The sequence below is a fragment of the Dasypus novemcinctus genome, chromosome 17 (assembly GCF_030445035.2).
Source record: "Dasypus novemcinctus isolate mDasNov1 chromosome 17, mDasNov1.1.hap2, whole genome shotgun sequence".
Classification (NCBI taxonomy): domain Eukaryota; kingdom Metazoa; phylum Chordata; class Mammalia; order Cingulata; family Dasypodidae; genus Dasypus; species Dasypus novemcinctus.
This window is the reverse complement of record NC_080689.1, coordinates 51,750,000-51,773,771: the sequence shown is the minus strand read 5'-3', so window position 1 is coordinate 51,773,771 and position 23,772 is coordinate 51,750,000. Positions and strand designations below refer to the sequence as shown.

The 23,772-nt window shown below is 44.9% G+C and overlaps 1 protein-coding gene across 18 annotated transcripts in view; it reads right to left on the bottom strand.

The window, feature by feature from the left end:
• EHBP1 (EH domain binding protein 1) overlaps positions 1–23,772 on the bottom strand; it is a 524,220-nt gene that overhangs the window by 464,691 nt on the left and 35,757 nt on the right. For 3 of the 18 annotated variants that reach the window (XM_058278664.2, XM_058278650.2, XM_058278655.2), the window contains exons 1-2: positions 17,102–17,518; positions 15,857–16,251 (exon numbers count right to left, since the gene is read on the bottom strand). The exons of 1 other annotated variant lie outside the window; for it this stretch is intronic. In XM_058278664.2, coding sequence (XP_058134647.1) covers positions 15,857–15,960 — 104 coding nt within the window. In that variant the 5' untranslated portion in view covers positions 15,961–16,251; positions 17,102–17,518. Of the gene's footprint in view, positions 1–15,856; positions 16,252–17,089; positions 17,552–20,331; positions 20,351–23,772 lie in introns of those variants that run through there. 14 more of the 18 variants (XM_058278646.2, XM_058278663.2, XM_058278656.2 and 11 more) reach the window with 10 other exon arrangements.

The window sequence follows — 23,772 nt, the reverse complement described above, 5'->3', positions numbered from 1 at the left end:
ACCCCTCCCTTGACCCGACCTTATATAATCAAGTGTATTTCCGCAATAAATTAGACTAGCTCATTCTCACAGGCTGTCTCCGTGGTTTTTACCGCGCGTCCCCCACGCCTGGAGAACCTAGGCCTACGCGTTGGCCTAGGGGCTCACCGCCGAGCCGTGGAAGCCCGCCCGGTCCTCGTAGGTTGCTAACTTAGAGTAGCAGCCCACAGCAGGGGTTGCTAACTTGGAATAGCAACACTCAGCAGGGGGCTCGTCCGGGATCCTTTCCTTCCACCGCCCTCCGGCCCCTCTCTGCTGCTGCTGCTGCTGTCTACTGGCAACCATTTCAGCTCTCCAGGTAGGGACCCCATCGCCGTCTTTTCTTCTCCCACTATGGGCACCTCTCTCTCCTCACACCATACCCCTCAGGTTCGGCTTTTAGCCGCCCTGCTTGATACCAATGGAGTCCGCGTTTCCCTGAAACAGCTCCAAAAATACTGGGACTTGCTCCTCCCTTTTAATCCGTGGCTTGCCACCTGCCAGCTCTGGAGCCCAGACACATACTCTCGACTCATAGATCGAGTCACCTCCGCCATAGAGCATGAAAAGCGGTCTTTTCCGCACAGCCTGCTGCCTGCTCTAGTAGCCATACACGCCTGTCTCCTTGGTGCACCGTCAGAAGCCATCCGAGACAAATCAGTTAAGCAACCCAATGACTATGAGCCCGATGATCCTGGCGACCCAAATTCTCTGTCTGACCAGCTCGCCGCCGCTCTCGAGCGCGAACCTCCCCGCCCGCGCTCCCCACGGCCCGCAGAAGCCGCTTCAGTAGCTCCTCAAAATAGCGGACTTTCTCCTTCTTCTTCCACCTCTGCCCAAAATGGCGCACTTCCGGCTTCTTCTTCACCTATGTCCGAGCCCGCCGGCGGGAACAAAGACGCTTCCTCTCACCTTTACCCGCCCCTCCCTGTCTCGTCATCTTCCGGCCCTGCCCCGGACATAATGTCGCCGCCATCTTGGCCGGCACCCGGAAATGACATGACTTCGCCGCCATCTTGGCCGGCCCCCGGAAATGACGTGACTTCGCCGCCATCTTGGCCAGCGCCCAAAAATGACGTAACTACATCGCCATCTTGGCAGGTGCCTAAAAGTGACATCGCCGCTCCGCCATCTTGTCCAGCGCCCAAAAATATCCCACCGCCAGTTTGTTGCCGCCTTGACGCTGCTAAGCCATCATTCTCTCATCTGTTTCCCGCTACCGTTCATCCCTCGCCACCACCGTATGGCAGCAGCTCCCCACCTGCTTCTAGCGAAGCACATTCTCCCGCCCCCCAGCTATACCTGCTCAACCCGCTGCCCACGCAGCAACGCCCTCAGACTTGGCTTCCCTTCACAGCCGAAGAAGTTAAAACTCTTCGCAAAGCTGTTAAAGAAGACGGCATAGGTAGCCCATATGTCCAACAATTAATAGAAGAGTTAGGGGTTCAACTTGCTCTTCCTTATGACTGGATTTCTCTAGCCCGTTCCATCCTTCCGCCAGGCCAGTTCCTTGAATGGCGTGCTTACTATCAAGTAGCTGTTGATAAGCAAGTGGTAGAAAATGTCCAGGCGGGTATCCAAGATCCAGCTGACGCCTACACAGGAATTAACAACTATGCTGACCCTCGTTCTTATATAAACATAGATCCAGGGTTTTGGCACCGAGTAAAAGCTCTTGTCCAGCGATCGTTCTCTTTAGTTTCTACCAAGCAGTCCACCAAATTTACGCAAATGCTTCAAGACTCGCAAGAAACCTTTCCAGCATTTGTCGCACGCGTTTTAGAAGCATGCCAGCGGAAAATTACTAACGAAGATGCTCAGTTTGTGTTAGCAAAAGAACTCATTCTCGATGGGTGCCTTGCACCCTTCCGGGCCGTTATTCTTCCTATCCGTGATAAGCCAATACATGAATGGGTATTGGCTTGTCGAGATATTGACCCACAGACTAAAGCACTTACTGCTGCCTTCGCTTCCGCCATGGCTGTGTCATCTGCCTCCACTTCTGCCTGCTTTCGATGCGGTCAGCCCGGTCATTTTGTCCGCGAGTGCCCTCAACAGGCAGCTCCCCGCCCTGCCGTAGCACTGCACAGACCAAGAGGCCCCCCCACACCATGCCCGCGCTGTGGCAAGGGGTATCACTGGGCCCACGATTGCCGCTCATCGCAACGTATCTCCCAGCCTTTAAACTTCCAGCGGGGCAGGCCTCAGCCCCTCCCCCAAGAGGCCCTCCAGAGAGCTCCAAAACCTTAATGTGGACAATGCCTATCAAACGTCACCAAAAACCTTCCTTAGAGCTTAAAATAAACGGACAATGGCTTAAAGGGCTCTTAGACTCTGGTGCTGAAATCTCTTGTATTCCCTTTGAAATCGCCGCCTTCAATCATTGGCCCCTCGAAACCGGCCCTCAAGTCATCGGCGCCACGGGAGCTGCTACCTCCTGGAAAACCTCCCAGCCTCTGCATTGGAGCGACCGAGAAGGTCACGAAGGCCAGATTCGTCCACTCGTCCTTTCTTCAGTCCAAACCATCCTGTGGGGAAGAGATGTACTCAGCCAGCTAAAAGCTCGAATCACCACAGAAGCCTTCATAGCTGCGCCGCCCCCCCCCCTTATAGGGGCCACTGCTCCCATCTCAAGACCTGACCCTATCCCTCTGGAATGGGACACAGAGGAGCCCATCTGGGTCGAGAAGTGGCCCTTGCCAACTCATAAACTGCAAGCTCTCTCTGCCCTCGTCGAAGAACAGCTACAAGCAGGGCATATTGAGCCGTCTACCAGTCCCTACAATTCGCCAGTCTTCGTCATCAATAAGAAGAACACGAGCAAGTTCCGCCTCCTTCATGACCTTCGAGAAATTAACAAACATATTAAGCCAATGGGATCACCTCAGCCTGGTTGCCCGCATCCCACTGCAGTCCCTCAGCATTTTTATGCAGCCACCATTGACATCAAAGATTGCTTTTTCTCCATTCCTCTTCACCCGCGAGACTGTCCACGATTTGCGTTTACAGTCCCGCGTACCAACAATCAAGGAGCAGCACTCCGATTCCAATGGCGAGTACTACCACAAGGCATGCGGAACAGTCCAACTATATGTCAGCTCTATGTCAATCATGCCATTGAGCCGCTACGCTCTAAGCTCCATCCAGAGCACACATACATCATCCACTATATGGACGACCTCCTTTTAGCAGCAAGTTCTAACACACTTCTCAATGATTTACTCTCCGCAGTTACGACAAACCTTTCAAGTCTTGGATTAATAGTGCAACCTGACAAAGTCAACCCCCAGCCACCTTTCCAGTTCTTAGGCTTTCATTTTCATCAATATATTCGGCCCACCAGCCCGCAAATCCATGTTTCTGATCACATGACGCTGACTGAGCTCCAACGGCTTTGCGGACAAATCAATTGGCTTCAATCAGCACTCCCCATCACAACAGCGCAAATGCAACCCCTTTTCGAGCTCCTGCAGACTAAGTGCAGTCCATCCGCTGCAGTCGTTCGCCCTATCACCATCACCCCAGCTGCCAAAGAAGCCATCCAACAAGTAAATGCTGCACTCCAGCAATGCCGCCTAGAGCGATTCTCTCCCGAGATCCCAATCCTTGCCTTAGTTTTGCCAACACCAGTCACCCCAACGGGTCTCCTATGGCAAGATGGTCCTCTTCTTTTTCTACACACGTCAAAAAGTAAACTCCCAAAAATCTGCCCATTTACAAGGGCTTGGATCACATTAGCCACTGACTTAGTACTTCTCTCCATACAAACGTACGGCGTCCCGCCACACACCATCGTTTGGCCCTTTGATGCAAAAGAAGTTACCTCTCTCATCATGAATAATGCCCAAATGCAAGGCCTAATAGAATTCTTTCGTGGCTCTTTTGACAATCACTATCCGCATCATCCACTACTACAAGGGGTATCTCAATTAGCATTTTCCAACCCGTTCCATCCGCTGCCCGCAAGAAAGCCAATTCCTTTTGCCATCACTGCTTTCACCGATGCTTCAAAAAAGGCATTCGCTGCTGTCATATATACGCCAAGAGAACCTAAGCCACGACAATTGGTGTTTGCTAATGACTTTTCTGTCCAAACAGGTGAACTTTTAGCTGTCGCCGCAGTCCTCAATCTCTACCCGGACCAGCCTCTTAACATCTTCACAGACAGCTTATACACTTTACAAGTGTGTCGCAGCCTCCCGCTTGCTACTTTCCTACCCAGTGACTTAACTATTGACCAAGCACTCGCTTTTGTACAGCGACTGCTTGAAGAAAGGCAACAACCCTGGTTCATTGCTCATATCAGAAGTCACTCTGGCCTGCCAGGACCGCTAGCTCAAGGAAATGCCCTCGCCGACGCTTTAGCATCCGGCCGCCATGTATGCCCAGTTGCCATTCAAGAAAACCTCACTGACAAAACAAGACTGGGAGACTTTGTCAACCAAGCTAAGCTCCTACACTCTCAATTCCACTTCTCAGCGCGATCCATTCAAAAGCTCTTCCCAGACCTCCCCATTGAAACATGCAAACATCTTGTGCGCTCCTGCCAAACATGTGCACCTTTGCTGCCTCTTGGACCCTTGCAGCCTCGCGGAGCTAATCCCCGCGGCCTACGGCCTAACTCCCACTGGCAACTTGCCGTCACACACGTTAGCGCCTTTGGACGCCTTAAGTATCTTCATGTTGCAGTTGATACTTTCTCGCACCTGTGCTACGCCGTGCCCCTCACAGGAGAGAGCGCTAAACATTGCATCAAAGCACTCCGACAAGCCATTCTATTCATGGGAATTCCCTGGGATCTCAAAACCGACAATGGACCAGCCTATCGCAGTGCCACCTTTGCCAGCTTCGTACAAATGTACCACATCACACACCATTTTGGCATCCCCTACAATCCACAAGGGCAAGGAATTGTTGAGCGCACTCACCAACAGCTCAAGCTACTCATTCAAAAAGAAAGAGCTTCCTCCCCCCATAAAGCCCCTGCTGACGTCATCACTGCCTGCCTTATTCATCACAATCTCCTGACCTTCGATGACAAGGGACTTTCCCCAACCCACAAACATTGGGGACCCATGTGGCAACCCTCGCAAGTCCCTCTTGTTCACTGGAAAGACCCTGCCACAAATCTTTGGCAGGACCCGGCTCCCTTGCTAGCACAGGGGAGAGGTTTTGCTTGTATCTTCCCAGACTCTGAGCCACAACCCTCTGGGTTCCTGGGCGCTATATCAGGCCTGCCACCGACCCCAAGGTTCCCCTTAATGATAAGTACCCTATGCCCTCCGTGAGAGACAACATTGACAGCGGAGGCCCAGATGTCGCCCCATTCGCTCAAATTCAGCACCAACCAGCCCCTCCCTGAAATGCTTATATTTAAATAAGTGCTCTCTCCGAGTTTCTTTCTGCTGATTGCCCCTCCTCTATGAGGGCTCTCTTCTCCTTCTTTTGTCATTACAGATCTCTCAAAGGACCCAACTCTGCATACTCCACAAGAAAAGCCTTTGCTACCTCCGCAACCCGCCGTTGAAAAGTGCCTGACCTTCACCAAAACGTGCTTTATAGTTCATCAGAAAAGAACTCTCAGTGCAGATGCTCCTCAAGCTCCCCTCGCACCCACTCTTACTCTGCTTCTTTCTTGTAATTTTCATTTTCTTAACAATCTTCTCAGCTGTTTGCCTCGCAGCTACAGCCCCAACAGATTGGAACCTCCGTCAACGCCTCCTCCTCGCTGTCGCCTTTCTACTTTTAATTGGCACTTTCACCTCTCTCGTCGTCCTTCTCCCATGACCACTATACGCCCCCAGGTAAATTCACCTGAGTCTACCTCTCCGACACCGTCGTCCATGGGAACCACACCAGCTCTTTCTCGCCGCGAACGACATCAACAACGTTTCTTTGCCCGCCGCCTAAGCCGTCTTTCCCTTGAAGATGATGACCCCATCGAACGCCAAGTTCTCCAACTCCTCCGACGAGCCCGCTCTGTTCATACCCCCGCCTCCTGTTCCCCTACCCTCCCCTACCTCATCCATCTCCTCATTCTCATGTTGTCTCTAGCCTCCTCTGCCCAAAGCTCCTCCTCCCATCAGCCATTCAACTGGACCCTGCAGACATTTCCAGAAAAACGTGTTCTCGCTTATAATGTTACTAGTGTCGCTCCCTCCTTTTTCACGCACATCTGCCCTCTTGCTGGAATTGCCTTCCGTCCCGAATGCCAAGAGAGTAACATCAAAAAAGCAAAAGTAGGCTTCCACCATTCCTCATCCTGTCGAGGCGGGAATACAGCATGCCTGCTTTCTCGAAACAATCGTCTCCTTGGCCCTCAATTTAACCCTGTGTCTGGTTTTTACATCTGTCCTGCTAGTGCTCGAGGTTGTCATGACCCATCACACTTCTACTGTCCCTCTTGGGGATGTGTGACCATGGCCCATGGATGGTCCGGCGCCCCCAACAGAGACCCGTATCTCTCTCTCCAAGTAGCCAACAATTCCCGTTGGGACTTCATTTTGCTGACAGTAAAAAACCCAAACGACGATACATGGCTGGCCGCTCGCCCCTATGGACTCCGGTTGTATATGAGCAACTATGATCGTGGCGCTTTGTTTGAAATCCAAAAGCGTGTTGTCTCCGCCCCACCCTCTGCTATTGGTCCCAACCACATCCTTAACCCTCCTCCCTCACCCACTGTTCACCTTCTTCCGTCCTCATCTACTCCCCTCAAAATCTCTTCCACCTCGGCCGCCGTCGCCCCTTCTACAAGCCCCACTCCCCCCCCCCCGCTTCAGGTATACAATCACATCCTCTCATCCCCTCTAGTCCCTACTTCAAACTCCTAAACGCCTCCTATTCCTCTCTCAACGCCTCCCACCCAAACCTCACTCGCTCTTGCTGGTTGTGTCTTTCCCCCAGCCTCCCCCTCTATGATCCACTTGCTATCCCTTCACCACTCTTTACTTCCTCCACCGACAATTCCCCCTCTTCCTGCAATTGGAATCAATCTACTCATGTCCCACTCACTTTTACACACATCTCTTCCAAAGGTTTATGCATTCACCCCCGTTCTTCCCACACTCCTAGCCTTACTGCCTGTGCCAACTATGCCTCCCCAAACATCTCTGCCAAATACTTAGTTCCTCTAAACACCATCCAATGGCTCTGCTCTTCCACCGGACTTACCCCATGCTTATCTGTTGCCACACTTAACAAGACCAAAGAAACGTGTGCTCTCATCCTCCTCACGCCTTGAGTCGTCTATCACACTCCTCTACATTTCTTTGAAGCCTTTGATCACACTCAAGAAGCTATTTACCTCCACAAACGCGAACCTATTACTGCTGTACTCACTGTCACTTCCCTCCTAGCTACAGCTGGAGCTGCCACTGGTGTTGCAGCCCTAGCCACACAAGCCTCCGCCCTCCAAAACCTCAGACAAGCAGTAGTAGACTCTGATATCATCTACCTCCGAGATGCAGTCAAATATCTTAGAGACTCCCTCAATTCCCTTTCAGAAGTTGTCCTGCAAAACCGCCGAGGCCTTGACCTCCTCCTCCTCAAAGAAGGTGGCCTATGTGCAGCTCTGGGAGAAGAATGCTGCGTCTATGCCAACTATACCGGTTTAGTAGACTCCAGCTTAAAAGAACTTGAAAAAGGTCTCAACCAACGCCGACTTGAACGAGCCCAAACTGCTGGTTCCTGGGGCTTCCTGCAGCCCCTCCTCCCCTATCTCCTCCCGTTACTAACCCCAGTTCTGCTCATCATCCTAGGTCTCACCGTTGGTCCTTGGGCCATTCGACGAATCATCCGCCTTGCCAAAGATCATGCTGACAGTGTATTTTCCTCATTTGTTCAAATCCATTACCAACGTCTTGCTACCTCTGATTCCATTCCTCAATCTCGACCACGTCCTCACCCCCCTTCCCACTGTACATCCCGCCTGTGAAGCTGCTTGCTGTGAAGCTCTCTGACTTTAGCCGTCGGTACGGGTTCGCTTCCCTCGGCGTAAAGGGCTTGGGTGCACCCTCCGCCCCCCTTTATTGCTATACGTCTGAGAATTCTTCGCGGTTAAGCCAGCCACAGCGCTATCCACCCCAAAAAAGCGTGCGCAACATCATGTTAGATATTTCGTCTAGCACCGGCACGCACCAACCCTAAGGGCTATGCATACATTCTGGCCAAATGATATGTCATTTGCCCATCGCCAGTCAATCCTGCCCCCTTTTTCTCTCACCCTCCACAGCCCATCCCTCTACTCTCTCACACCCTTTTTTTATAAAACAAAAGGAGCAATGGAGGAGATGAAGAATTACTTTCAGGGACATACACATCTTTTTGTACCTCTAAAATTCTGAGCCATGTAATTTTATTACATATATAAAATTAAATTATATTCTAAAATTATATTTAAAAAGAAAAAGTAATTTCTATATGACATAGAAAAATAAACTAAAATAAATTCATGACTTTTTGGGAAAATTTTACGGCACTCTGAATATTTTTCGTTCTCCTACCACAAGTAGGAGTTGGACTGAAGAAATATAAATTTTTATATAAAATGTTCAAATATGTAGATAATACAGACACATATACACAAAATATACTACACACTCATACATAATTGTGATTATATATTAGGGAGTGCCTTCCAGAATTTAATTCTGCAACCTAGTTAAATTATCATCACAGCCACAACCTGACAACTTTCAAGCATTTTCCGTATACACCTTGTGGCAGTTTGAGGTTATTTTATGAATCCCAAAAAGAGAAAGATTATGTTTGTAAAATGTTCCTCTGGGTGTAATACCCTTTGATTGCATTAAATGAAGGGTCTTTGGTTAGATTACTTGATAAGATTGCTATAGGGATTTTTGGTTAGATTACTTGATAAGATTGCTATAGGGATTTTGATGGTACTACATCAGTGAGGTGTGACTCAGGGTGAGTCCCTGTCCCCTTGCTGAGTCTGATATAAATGGACTCATTGGGACAGACAGGAATAAAGGGAGCTGGCAAATTTTTTATTCTGCTATGTGAGAGAGAAGATTGGTTAAGCATGAAGCCCCCAAGATGCGGGGCCCACAGAGCAGCTCAAGAGGAGACCAGCCCTGCCATATGCCTGATAGCTTATAGCTGAACTTGGGAAGAATACGGAACAGCCAAGACTGATATAGGAGGCCAGAAAAGAGATGAGCCCTATGCTAGCTTGGCTGAAATCGGGAAGAAAGCAGAGCAGCTGGGCCTAAGAAAAGGAGCCCAGAGGGGAAGGCAGAAACCAGACAGAGATTACCCACCATCTTGCTTCACCAGGTGGCAGCTTACTTTGGTGAGAAAGCACCTCTTATGGTGCTTTGAGTTGGAATTACACAGTCTTGGAACTGTAAGCTCTTACCCCTTTATAAAAGCCAACACATTTCTGGTACTTTGCATCGGCACCCCTTTTGCAAACTAAAACACACCTGTATAGCCACTGAAAGGCCTACAGATGATAAAAGAACAGGATAGGAAATAAAGATAGAATTGACAGTACAGTCTTCCTCTCAAATTCATCTACTGTGGTGAATCTTAATGCTACATCAGTTAAGCAAGAGTAATACTTAACATGGTGACAACAATGAAAGGAGTATAAACCCCTATCTTCTCCAAATATATTCCAGCCCCTTTATACGACAACCAAGAAGTAATGAGGAATGACTGTGGTGGACTGAATTGTGTACCCCAGTTTGAACATGTTCTTGAGGTCTTGCTTCACATTCTGATGGGTGTAAACCCATTGTAAATAGGATCTCTTCAAAATGTTACTTCAGTTAAAGTGTGGTCCAACTGAAACCAGGTTGGGCTTTAATCCAGATTACTGAAGATTTTATAAGCAGAGTGAAAGTCAGACAGGAAGAGAAGCCAGAAGGAACAGCCAGAAGCCAGAAAACATCAGAACCCATGGAAGAAAGGAGAAGACATCACCATGTGTATTGCCATGTAATAGAAAAGCCAAAGAACTACATACATGGCCAGCCAGCCAGAAAATACAGACCTTGGAAGAAGCAAGCCTTCTAGCCTCTGCAACTGTAAGCTTATAATTTCCTGTTGCTAAGTAAATCCATTGTATATTATTTGTTTTAACAGCCAGGAAACTAAAACAAGGACCTCAAAGTATACTGTCGTTCTCTCAGATGAATAAAAGTCATTCTGATTTTTATTCCTGATCTAAATTCTAGAACCAACACCATGAAAGAATCAGAAAGCGAGTCATGTTGAACTAAAAAAACTCACCCCACATCAGACAGGACAAAGACAAAATCCTATAAGAAACAAAAAAGAGAAGCTTAAGAACACAGAAACCCTAAAACCTCTAATCTACAGAATCCATCCACTGATTAAAGGCAAGGTAGTATGAGCTTATTCATGGCTTAGATCTAAAACAAATATGACTATTCATCCTTTTATCTCTCATGTCCATACTCATAGCCTATGGCCATGACTAGGAACATGGGAAAAGTTTCTCTTCACCTTAATCACAGAAATAATACTCTCCCTTGGAAAACATATCCCTGATTCCCATTATTCTCTTCCAGTAGCACTATGCCTTTCCTGAATCCCATCCTAGCTACCACCTTCATTCTCTCAAGTTACAAATTCATACAGAACTCAGAGTATTTTGAATATACTTAATCCAAAAGTCAAGAATGAGCACTTGGGTAAGGGTGAAAACATTTTAAAATGCTGCTTCTTAAACTTTAATATGCATACTGTGGGTCTTATTAAAATGTACATTCTAATTCAGGAGGTCTAAGGTAAAGGCTTGAGAGTCTGCAGTTCAAAAAAATTCCCAGGACTGGCCAAGGCTCCTGATGATCAGAAAACACTTTAAGTAGCAAGGTTTTAAAAGGCAGTAGCAAGTGAAGCCCTAATCATACCATATACAAAAATCAACTCAACATGGACCAAAAACATAAATATAATAAATAAAATTATAAAACTCCTAGAAGAAAACATAGAGGAACATCTTCAAGATCTTGTATTAGGCAATGGATTCTTCACTTTATAACAAAAGCACAAGCAATAAAAGAAAAAAAATAAATTAGACTTCAGCAAAATTAAAAATGTTTGTGTTAAAGGATACTGTTAAGAAAATGAAAACAATCTACAGAATGGGAGGAAATATTTGGAAACCATATATCTGATAAGGGTTTAATATATAGAATATATAAAGAAATCCTTCAACTCAACAGAAAGAAAAATAACCCAATTTTTAAAAATAGGCAAAAGACTTCAGTAGACATTTCTCCAAAGAAGATATACAAATGGTCAATAAACACATGAAAAGATGCTTAATATCATTAACCATTTGGGAAATGCTAATCAAAATCATAATAAGATACCACTTCAAACCCACTAAATGGCTATTACTAATAAAACCAGAAAATAACAAATATTGTTGAGGATTCAGAGAAATGGGAAATCTTGTATATTGTTCGTGGAAATAAAAAATGTGCAGCCATTGTGGAAAATTTGGCTGTTCCTCAGAAAGTTAAGTATCAAATTACTACATGACCTAGTAATCCCATTTCTGGGTAGATACCAAAAAGAACTAAAAGCAAGGACTCAACAGATACATATGGCATTATTTCACTTTCAAAAAATGGAAGCAACCCAAGTGTACATCAACAGATACACACATAAAATGTGGTATATACATACAATGGTATACTATTCAGCCATAAAAAAGGAATAAAGTTTGGATACTTTATTCCTGATATCTCGGCGATATCAGTTTGAGTAAAATAAGCCAGACACAAAAGGACAAATATTGTATTGTCTCACTTTTATGAAATATTAGAATAAGCAAGTTAATAGTCAGAAATTAGAATACAGGTTACCAGGAGTAGAGGTACAGATGGGGAGTTAATATTGGTACAGAGTTTCTGTCTGAGGTGATGGAAAAGGTTTGGTAATGGATGGTGGTGATGGCAGCACAACATTGTATATGTAATTAACACCACCGAACTGTATATTTGAAAGTGGTTAAAATAGGAAATTTTATTTTGCATATGTTACCATATTATAACTTTGTTTAAACCCACTCCCACTTCCCCAAAAGGCAATGGCACCCATATACACAGGTAACCTCCAAAGGCACAATCTAGCAGAAAGCTAACTATTCTTTTTTCCTATAGTTTATCCTTTCTTTTCTAACTCATACCAGATTTATTTTCTTATTTTCTCAACACTTGCAATTCTTCTCAGTCCTACTACTGATGTCTCTGTCAGCTCTAAATTTCCTTCTTTTTATTCTTTCATGCATCAAAATAATGCCTAAAATGTAAAATCAGCTGATAAAAAAATGTTATTATTTGCCCAAGTCTATTTTTAGTCCATGACCTTTAAATGGATTCTAATTCAGCAAATACACATCCACTAATTTAGGACTTCTTGCATGGATCAAAATAAGGAATGGAAAACAAAAAACAAATAAAAAAAAAACAACCCACTACAGAATACAGAGACTGGGCCTAATCTGTACCCTTCACAAGGACTCTTGGCGAATACTAACTAAAAATCATTATAACAAATATATAAGGAAAAGATTTATAAGTTCTATTTAAGGATCCACTTAATCTAAGCAACACATACTAAAATAAAATTCCAATACCTCAAATTTGGGCACTGTCGCTTTGTTAGCTTTTAACTGTATTTTTAAATGAGAGAAAAGAAATCAAAATATTTAGAACTATATGTCCAAAAATTCTAGGAGAACATCCAAGAGCTTCTGTGTTAAGGCCAGATCTAATTTTTTTTTTAAGATTTATTTATTTATTTATTTCTGTCCCCTTCCCCGCCCCCCCGCCTGCCCTCACCCCAGTTATCTGTTCTCTGTGTCTATTCGCTGCGTATTCTTCTTTGTCCGCTTCTGTTGTTGTCAGCGGCACAGGAATCTGTGTTTCTTTTTGTTGCATCATCTTGTTGTGTCAGCTCTCCCGTGTGTGCAGCGCCATTCTTGGGCAGGCTGCACTTTCTTTCGCACTGGGTGGCTCTCCTTACGGGGGCACACTCCTTGCGCGTGGGGCTCCCCTACGCAGGGACACTCCTGCATGGCACGGCACTCATTGTGCGCATCAGCACTGCACATGGGCCAGCTGCACACGGGTCAAGGAGGCCCAGGGTTTGAACCACGGACCTCCCATGTGGTAGATGGATGCCCTAACCACTGGGCCAAGTCTGCTTCCCGCCAGATCTAATTTAACAGATGTACCATAATGGCTCTCTCTAAAACTAATCAAGTCATCTATTAAATTATAATCAAGTTAAATACTCACTCTAGCTTTCACCTTGAGACATATTAACAATAACTTACATACTTTTCAAGGAGGAAGAAATTTCAAGGATGCTGCCAACTATTGGGGAGAAATCACCTAATATGTTCTATTTCCCTTAAGAAAAGGAATTCAAATTTAAGCATGTTGAAGTTGATGTTATGAATACACTGCCAAGAAATACTTGTAATACTTCCTGTGTATTCCCTACCTTAGTTAATAGCATACCCCGTATCCCAAGCCAGAATGCATGTCAAGGGAGACCTTTCCCTCTCCCTCATTCCCTCCCTTCCAAAGCCCCCAAATGAAATGACAACCATATTCTATCCATTTTGTATCCTAAGTGTTCTTCCAGCCTGTTTTCTCCATACTCTCTGCCACTGCTTTAGTCTAAGCTATTTTTCTCCTTTGCCTGTTGCTCCTAACATCACTGCCTCCAGTCTTGCATCCACTATGATCCTTACCTCACACTGTCTGCCATCCAGGTGATTTTCCAAAATGCAAACCTATTGTCTCTTCTGCTCAAAACCTTTCACTATGTTCCCATCACCTACAAAATAAAGGCTAGGTCATTTATAACAGCACATAACTCCATGATTCGAGTCCTGCCTGCTTCTCGAACCTCGTATCTCACTGCATGCCTGCCATGCTGCACTTTAAGACCCTAACTACACTACCTGAATTTCCAGCACATACAGGCTATTAAATGCCTCCATGCTTTTGCATAGGCTGTTGGTTCAGTCAAGAATGCCCTACACCCATTCCTCCTTTGCTTCCTGGCAAACAACTACAAATCTTTCAAACCCCAGCTGAGATCCCAGGAAGCTATCCCAAGATCCCATTTCCTAGCCTTACAGAAATTATTGTTTCTTTCCCTGCCAATTTTGTACATAATAATGGGTACAATTTATTGGGCATTTACTATGTGCCTGACATTATGTTCCAAGCATTTATATTTGAACTCATTTAATCTTCACAAAAACCCTTCCCACAAAGTGATACCATTATTACCTTTGAGAATATGGAAATAATCACAGAGAAATTCAATAAATTGTCCCCAAAGATACGTACTCATTAAGTGGTGAAGACATTCAAATCCCTACATCATACATTTTTCTATTATGGTAGCTATTAGAGTGAATTTATTTACACAATAGTCTCCCATCCTAGACTGTGGACTCCCTGAGGGCAGGGATTATGTCATATTCAACTCTGTACCCATGGTGCCTGCTATAAAATCAGTGCACACATTTGTTAACTGCATATGAAATAACATTCCTGGGAAACAGATATGGCTCAAGGAATTGGGCTCCCATCTACCATGTGGGGGGATCCAGGGTTCGGTTTCCAGTGCCTCCTGGTGAAGGTGAGCTGGCCTGCATGGCAAGCTGACACAACAAGATGAAGAGGCACAGAGGAAAGATAATGAGAAACACAACAAACCAGGGAGCTGAGGTGGCTCAAATGATAGACTGCCTCTCTCCCATGTCAGAGGTCCCAGGATCCAGTTCCCAGTGCCTCCTAAAGAGAAGACAAGAAGACAAGACAAGCAGACACAGAAGAATGCGCAGTGAATGGACACAAAGAGCAGACAGCGAGCACAGGCAGAGAAAAAATAAAGTAAATCTTAAAAAATAATTTAAAAATAATAATAACATTCCTAATAAATGCAAAAGAAAAGCATTCAAAGGTAGTTTCCAAATGAATATTCAATATCAGCTATAAGAGTTCTAGAATTGAGCAAGCTACTTTTTCACATGAGATTATAGTCTTTGTGGGCAATGAAATGGGCTTATTTTGGATAATGTAGCTTACTCTGCAATAAATCAAAACCCAAAGGATCATTTGCTTAACTTTTTTCTCTCACTAGATAAAAATTCTTCATGTTTATTCCAGGGAGTGAAATGAATGCCTTAAATTTGCTTTGTTCAAGAGGAAAGAAACAAATCACACACCAGCACTAATTGCTTCCTTAAATCCAGCCAAGAAATGTATCCCATTAGGCAATTAAAATAAAACACAGTTGCCTAAGCACATAACAAAAGAATTTCTAAAGGTATGTGAACTGGCATTCTATTTAAATAATGAAAAAGTCTTTATCTTATGCAAAGAAAAAATGAAAAATCAAGAACGAAATAAAATAGATTACCAGTATCCCCACAAGAATGCAGATTTCTATATTAACTATATGTTCACAATATTTCAACCACCATTCTTTTATTTCCTTAAAACTCTAAAAATCAAAGTTTTTGTAACAACCAAGATGAAAAATCTCAAGACCAACTCTCCTGTATTTAGTGTGTTCTTCCAGTTACAGTCCTCTGAGCCATACTGAAGTACAGTAATTAAAACCCACAGGGACGGTACCAGCAGCAACAGTGCACATCACAGTCCCTGTTAGAGTAATCTGCACCCCGCCCAGCTCCTACACACTTGTACAGTACAGAAAGTGAAATATGCTATCAGAAGATGAAGAGTTTAAGTCACAGTGAGATTAGGCAACAGCACAGAAAACTGCACTGGCAGGCACATCTTACCATTTTTTAGTACACTCAACCATCAGTTCCTGGTAGGAGGCCACAAACTGGAACTTGGACGCATGTTTTCCCACACGCTGCAGTCTCTTCCAAACTGAAGCCATGATGATCAATCAATAGACTGGAGCAGTTCTGGGTTAGCAACGCAGCAGTTTAATAATGCAGAGGGTCCAAAGCAAGCAAGCTTTGCAGATATGTCAGTATTTCAAAAAACTCAACTACAGCTTGAAATGATGTTTGGGGTCCATTAGTCTTCTCCCTGTTTCACAGGGTAAATCCCACCTTAAATGAATCGTTCAGTGGAGAACAGTATAATATGCATGACAGGATGAATGAGAGGAGGTTCCCTCATGGAGACATCACCATTCCACCTTTTGGGCTATATGATGTTTATTCTGGAGGCAGAAAAGCAATAACAGAGACAAAAAGAGAAAGGAAATGAGAATAGAAGCATGTGAAGTGTCCAACCATCCACGTTAGATAAGGCTGCAACAGAAAGCCCCAGTTCTTTGCATGTTTTTCAAACAATGAAACAAAACACCAACCTCAGAAGTCGGTAACATCAAGGATGCAAGACACCCAGGAAGAAATTACAAGTCACACCGAAGACGTGGAGCAACACATCAGGATTTCGGCATCAACAATAATCCACAGACCCAAATCAGGGCCCTACCTTTCCCTCCTAGCATCACAGAAGGGCGAGCAGAGCGGGAAAGTCTAGGGATGCTGTTTAATGTGCACCGCCAGTCAGAGGGAGGGGTGGAGTATTTTCAAATAAACTTTATTTTTTTCAACCGATAATTAATAGCCTCGAGTACGAGAATACGTGCTCAGAACAAACCAGGGAGGTGAGAGGAATGCTGTTGTTTGGTCGGAGGGGAAAATGGATGGGAACGAGGAGGGAAATTTCAAGGCAGAGAGAGGGCAGTGTCCCGGCTCCAGGCCACTTGGGCTCTCCTTCGCCTTCGCTGCCAACCGGAGGGAAATGGAAATTCCTGCTTGGCATGAAGCACTGACCAGCAGGGCAAGTGCACGGGGCCGGGTTCGGGGCGCGGTGCCTCCCTCCCCCCATCCTCAGGGGAACAGCCCGCCGGAGCCTCGTCTCCTCCCGCACGTCGCACAGACCTCTGGCCCCAGTGAAGCAGGCGGTGGCTCGCCCGCGGTCCCTGTCAACCCGGACGATGCCAGAGGATCCCAGCCCCGTCCCGAGCCCCGACCCCGCCGCACTCCCACCTCTCCTCACACCTCTAATCCCGCTGTCGGGCTGAGTCTGGCCCCGTTCCCTCCTCAGCGCCGCTCCTCCGTCGCCGCCACAGTAGCAGCCGCCACCGCCGCCACCGAGTCCTCCATCCCTGCCGGAGCCACATGGAACAGCCGAGCCAGCCACGGCGTTCGCGGGAGCCGGGGTCTGCAGCCCCTCAGGCGGACGGCGCCCCTCACGCCCGCCCCCTCCCTGACGGAGGCGCCTGGCGACCGTCCCCCACCCTACAAAACCCTGTCAGAGCCGCCGCAGCCGCTCAGCGCCCAGCACCCCCTCCCCCGCCTTCCTCCTCCGCCACCATCATCATTACCTCCCCCGCCGCACCTCTCACACTAACCCTACCCACGGCGGCTCAACCTCCGTCCGCCCGGCCGCCATTGGCCGGGCCCCGCGCATGCCCCGCCCACCTTCACGGCCGGGCCTCGTGAGTGACCGGGGCGCCTCATTGGTAGATCTGCATGCCCATCACGGGGGCTCTACCTCTAACTCAAGGGGTGCTTTCCCCCTAGCCAGAACTCTGGCGCACAGGCCATCCTTTAAAAATAAAAAAAAAATTGAAACTCACTAAGGATGATCCCGCCCACTCCTCTGACTGGCTGAGGAAGGGACGCGGTAGGCGGGAGGAATAAGGAATGTTTATAGTGAACTGAAAGGTGATTGCAGAAGGTCGATGTCCGTCAAAGGCACCGCCGGGTGCCGGGCGGGGTTTCTGACTCCAGTCAGTGAGAGCAGAACCTGGAGTTGGCCGTGTTGCGACTCTTGGCAGTGAGGCTGCTGTGGCTGTCTCCCGGTACTTTCCTTTTTCCACCCTAGAACCTGGGCGCGTCCTCTCTCCCGCAGCTAGCAACTGGAGTTCTTACGCACGCAGCCTCTTTTTCACCCTATTCCTCCTGGGGTTTTTCCCCTACTAAATGAACTAATGACCCTGCCAGGCCCTCGCCCATTCAGGCGTCTGGTCCTGTGCGGGATTCCTTAAGCTGCGCTAGGCACGAAATGTTTACGGAGCAATTTCTTCTTTATCTAATTCTTCAACATTTCTTGGCGGCAGAGTTACTCTTTATTGTCAGTCTCGTTTCCCCTCGTAGGAACTGTAGATGGATTTGGAGTGGCTGACATATAAAAAAGTATGGTTAAAGTCAAGGAAAGGATAAATAACCTAAGACAAGTGTGAGAGCAGGGGCGCTTTATCTTACTAAAAGCGCCAAGGACCCTTTGCAAATATGAGGAAAGCTATACACACGTTCCCATGGGGGAAGATAACCTATCACAAAGCACTAAAATTTGCTTACCGTTTCTGGTGATTCACAGACTTCTGTGGTAAAGAGGACAACGAATGAAATTTCGGGAGAATCCCAACCTTTAAGGAATCGGTAAAGTGGTAAAGAGACTAAAGAATGGTCAGAGAACGAGACACTTATTAGCCATGAGCAAGTAGTTTGAAAAAAAAGAGAGAAACAGAAGCTAACATGAAATGAAAACAAGCAGGATGGGGCTGGAAACAAGTAAGGATCATTGTTCATGAAAAGCAGGGTGCATGGACAAACTAGCTTGAAAGGTGTTAGGGTCTAGGAAAGAATTTTTTGAGCCCAGGCGAGTGCAATGATGGGTGAGAATTGAGCACATCTGCAGACTTGGAGTAAGAGAAATCAGGGAGATATCAGAACCAAGAAAGATGAGGAAACAGATGAAAGATTTGAATTCAGTAATAAGTAGAGTTCATCTTCAACTTTTAAAAAGTGATCTGCTACCACAAGAACGCAGCGAAAGGGCATCATCCAAATTTTAAAATATTAAGATGACCGTAATTATATTGATTCTTAATTTGTGTACATCTAAGAGCTCCCTGACTTCCTTCCTGAGTGGCTTACTAAGTCACTACAACCTACAGCCATTATGATCTCCTATAGTAATATATTCTGAATCATTAATAGACTCTAAGTATATGCTTCTCCTCAGTGCCAGGAGGGGGGGGGGTCGTCTAACCAGGACCTCCTATATGGGAAACAGGTGCTCAATCACTTGAGCTACATCCGCTCCCACTATATGCATTTTTAATGGCTAATTTATAGAAATGGTCATAAATTATTTTAATCCAAGTTGCCCTTCAGAACAACCACATGATGATCAGTAGGTTTTTGCACCCTATTTATTATTGTTCTTCAGACTTTATCATGTGGTCATCCGAGTTTCTTTTAATATTCCTTCTCTTCCTCTTAGAGGGAGAGAGAGAGACTTGGTTGTAAAGAAATTATCTTAAAAACAATCAATTTTAAATACTGAATGTCGTTCTTAAAGAAAAAAGTGAGTAGAACCCCAAGGGAATCTTCCTCAAGGTGTGGAAGTCAACTTCTAGTTGTCAAAGTAGCTAAGAAAAGACTTAGGTTAAAATTGTTGCCTGAAGTAATGCAAGAAGGAAATAGGAGCAGACTAGTTCTGCTGCTGAGCTTAAGTTCAGACTCTGTGTCCTGGAGGCCAGGGAGTGGCTATTTCCCCACCCACCTTTTTTTTTTAATAATTTGTCTACTAACTAAATTTATTGAACCTACAATATAAAATATCTTTAGACTTAAAATTTTGTCTGCATAGCTGACAATTATTTAATACCAACTATTAACTATATTATGCTATTAATAGAATATAAAAGATACAATCTGTTATCTCAGAGGTTTCAGAAACCAAGGTTTAGCATGCATGCAAGAAAATAGTACAAATTACTTAACCTCTCTGAGTTGCAGCTTCCTATTGTGCAAAACAAATAATCATGCTTACCTTTCTGGGATGTTGAAAAGACTTAAGATGTTTATGTAAAATTCCTGACACATAGTAAACAGTGAATAATTGTACCCTACTTTGTTTGGTAGCAGATACAAACAGGCAAGAAAAAAAAAAAATCAAGAATACTCGGACAATACTTAGTTGCTGCCAAACATCACTGCCTCAAAGAATCTTAAATAATAAATTTAATATTTTTCCTTTCCCCTAATGCAGAGGGTACTAAGAGTGGAATACCAATAATATAGATGGACTAACAATTTTACCAAAATTGCTAAAAAGTTACTTTCCCTCAATCCCCATGATCACCAGGAAGAATATAGTGATATTCTCCAGCCACTCTTCCTGCTAATGTATTAGCTGGGATCCTTTGGCATGCTAGGAGGTACCCTTTACTTAAGACCCCATTCCTTCTACAAACCAGCATGTATGTCTTACTGACCCTCTCCCTTCCAGAGATTATCCTTTGTGTTTCTGATCCTGTTTACAGTGTCTGCTCTCTGTGTCCATTTGCTGTGTGTTCTTCTGTGTCTGCTTGTATTCTCATAGGCAGCTCCAGGAACTGATCCTAGGAACTTCTGGAGTGGGAGAGAGGAGAGAGGAAATTACTCCCTTGAGCCACCTCAACTCCCTGTTCTGCTACATCTTATTTTCTCTCCTCTGTGTCTCTTTTTGTGTCATCTTGCTGCGCCAGCTCTCTACATTGGCCAGGACTCCTGCTCAGGGCAGCCTTCCCTCACTGGGCAGCATTCCCATGCAGGGCAACACTCCTGCGTGGGGCAGCATTCCCACATGGGCCGGCACTCTGCGTGGGCCAACTCGCCGTGAGGGCCAGCTTGCCCTCATCAGGAGGCCCTGGGCACTAAACCCTGGACCTCCTATATGGTAGACAGAGTTCAATCGGTTGAGCCCCATCCGTTTCCCTACTGTGACCTTGAATTATCATCTTCTGCTGTCCCAGGCTTAATCTGCATGTAATAAGCCTGTTGATGCAAATTGTTATAATTGCCCTGTTCATTTGCCCAAACAAATTGCCCTGGATTGTTGACCACAAAATTTTATAGATGTTTTATTTAACAGAGAATTCAACATTTGGAATTGCAGTTCAAACCCCAGGCCTCCTTGACCGGTGTGGAGCTGGCCCATGTGCAGTGCTGATGCGTTCAAGGAGTGCTGGGCCACGCAGGGGTATCCCCCACGTAGGAGCCCCACGCACAAGGAGTGTGCCCCGTAAGGCCCAGTGGGAAAGAAAGTGCAACCTACCCAAGAATGGTGCCCCACACACAGAGAACTGACCCAACAAGATGATACAACAAAAAGAAACACAGATTCCCGGTGCCTCTGATAAGGATAGAAGTGGTCACAGAAGAACACACAGCGAATGGACATAGGAGACAACTGGGGCGGGGAGAAGGGGAGAGAAATTTTTAAAAAGATAGAATACAAAGAAGTAAGTGGGAAATGCCATCCAAAAACATTAAATCTTCTCTGCCATTATGGTTTTGAAAATGACAAAAACTAATTTCAGTGAAGCAGCTTTTCTAGTCACCATTTCAGAAACCCCCAAAATGGAGATTCTAGTCTTTGAAATGCAACCATAGGCTTGTATTTTTATCTTTCCTGGTGATAAAATTCTTATCTTTGGGTTTTACAATTTTTGCATTAAAATTATCAGAGATATTATTGCAGGGTTTAACAACTAATGGAATTTATCTATGCCCTAGTCATAGTAATAAGATTTGCTTCCAACACTGCGTTTGTTGTGTTGTGTTTTCCAGTTACCATCACAGTTATACTTGTGCTCAGTAATATGACTGCAGTTTTTAACTGCTAATGACATTATTTTAACTCTATAGCAAACAAATTTACTCCCAACAATCCTATGGCAATGTTTATGTCCTTAAAACACTCACTGTGGCAGGCTAATATTTTTGAAATATGAACCAATGGTTTTTGTAGTAGTTTTTTTTACCAGGTATTTCCTTTTATCCTATGGCCTTTATCTTCCTATATCCCACCCAAGACACCCCCACTATTCCATCCAACCTCATTTAGGCTGGTCTTTGCTCATTGTTTCAGGAAAAGAATATAACAAAATGTATAGAAACAGGGAATTTTTTCTTGGTTTTTGAGTTTCAAAAGCCTAGCCCTTATGAAGTAATGGAATGGCATCAAGATAGATAGAAGCAGATGTGGCTCAACTGATAGAGCATCCGCCTAACATATAGGTCCAGGGTTCAAACCCAGGGCCTCCTGACCCATGTGGTGAGCTGGCCCACACACAGTGCTGCCACGCACAAGAAGTGCCATGCCACACAGTGGCCACCCCATGCAAAAAGCACAGCCTGCCCAGAAGTGGCACCACACACACAGAAAGCTGACGCAGCAAGATGACACAACAAAAAAATAGACATAGATTCCTGGTGCTACCGAGAATGCAAGCAGACACAGAAGAACACACAGCAAATGGACACAAGAGAGCAAACATCAGGGCAGAGGGCGGGAAGGAAGGGGAGAGAAATAAATAAAAATAAATCTTAAAAAAAAAGATAGATATTGGACAATGTCCAATGCAGTAACCTCTAAACACATGTGAATATGGAACAGTTGAAATGTGGCTAGTCCAAATTGAAACTAGCCAAATTTCAAAGACTTCATACTTTAAAACAGAATGTAAAATATCTTATTAGTAATTTTATATTGATTACATGTTAAAACGATATTTTGGATATATTGGGTTAAATAAAATATAGAAAATTAATCTCACCTGTTCCTTTACTTTTTAAAATGTGGGTAATAGAAAATTTTTAAATATATATGTGGTTTGTATTATATTCCTATTGGACAGTTTGGGTATAGACAAAAGTACAGCTTCCTTTCACTGAGAATAGAAATTGATTTCTGGGTTGGAAGGGGAAGAAAGTTGGCAAGAAAGTAATAGGAGACTAGATACTGGTAGATCCCTGAGAACAGAGTCTTTTGCCCTATTCTCAACCCATCTGGTACAAGCCCTGGAGAGGGACAACTGGAATAGCAGGTCTATGAGATCTGGTTCTGGAGAGAGAGAATTAGCATCCTTTTCCCCTGTAAGAGCTCTGGGAAGGTGGCAAGACCCTTAAGAGAAGAAAAAACTGGGTTGCATATCTAGACCAACCAGGGCCTTAGAGCAGTACAGTACAATAGAACTTTCTGGGATGAATGAAATGTTCTCTACGTGGATGTCCAATACAGTAGCCACTAGCCACTTAGGACTGTTGAGCCCTTGAATAGAGTTAGTGTAACTGAGAAACATGAGTTTTAATTTTACATCATTTTAACTAATATAAATTTGTGTACCTACATGTGGCTGGTAGCAACCTTAATGGACAGTACAACCTTAGATAGTGCCATGGAAGTTCTGGAAGCCCAGCACAATGATTCTTAGACACACAAAAGGTGCAGAGGTATCAAGTGTGACTGGACCTAGAGCAGCATTGCTGATAAAACAAGACCGATGCAGCAGCAATCTGTGGGGCTGATAGTTACTAAGAAAGGATGCATGTTAGAAATCTCAGGGGATGCCAGTATGGTAGATGAGGAGCAAGGATCAAACGCTCCATTGCCTTCCCCTGATACTCTCAATTTAGAGGCAGTCCCTGTCAAATTGATTATGATTAAGTGGCTGCTGCCCCTTGTGAAATCAGCATGAAACAGAAATTAGGTTGAGCTATGGAAAAATGAAATTATGTTCCTTGCAAGCTTGATTTTTTAGATTGAGATTTACTATATAACCTTAAATGATAACTCTAACAAAATACTTGTAAACATGTTAATTCTTTTAAAAGGTAGCCCTTTTTTCCTATCATTGTAAGGCCGAAGTTCTTTGGTTGACATGAAAGCTGAG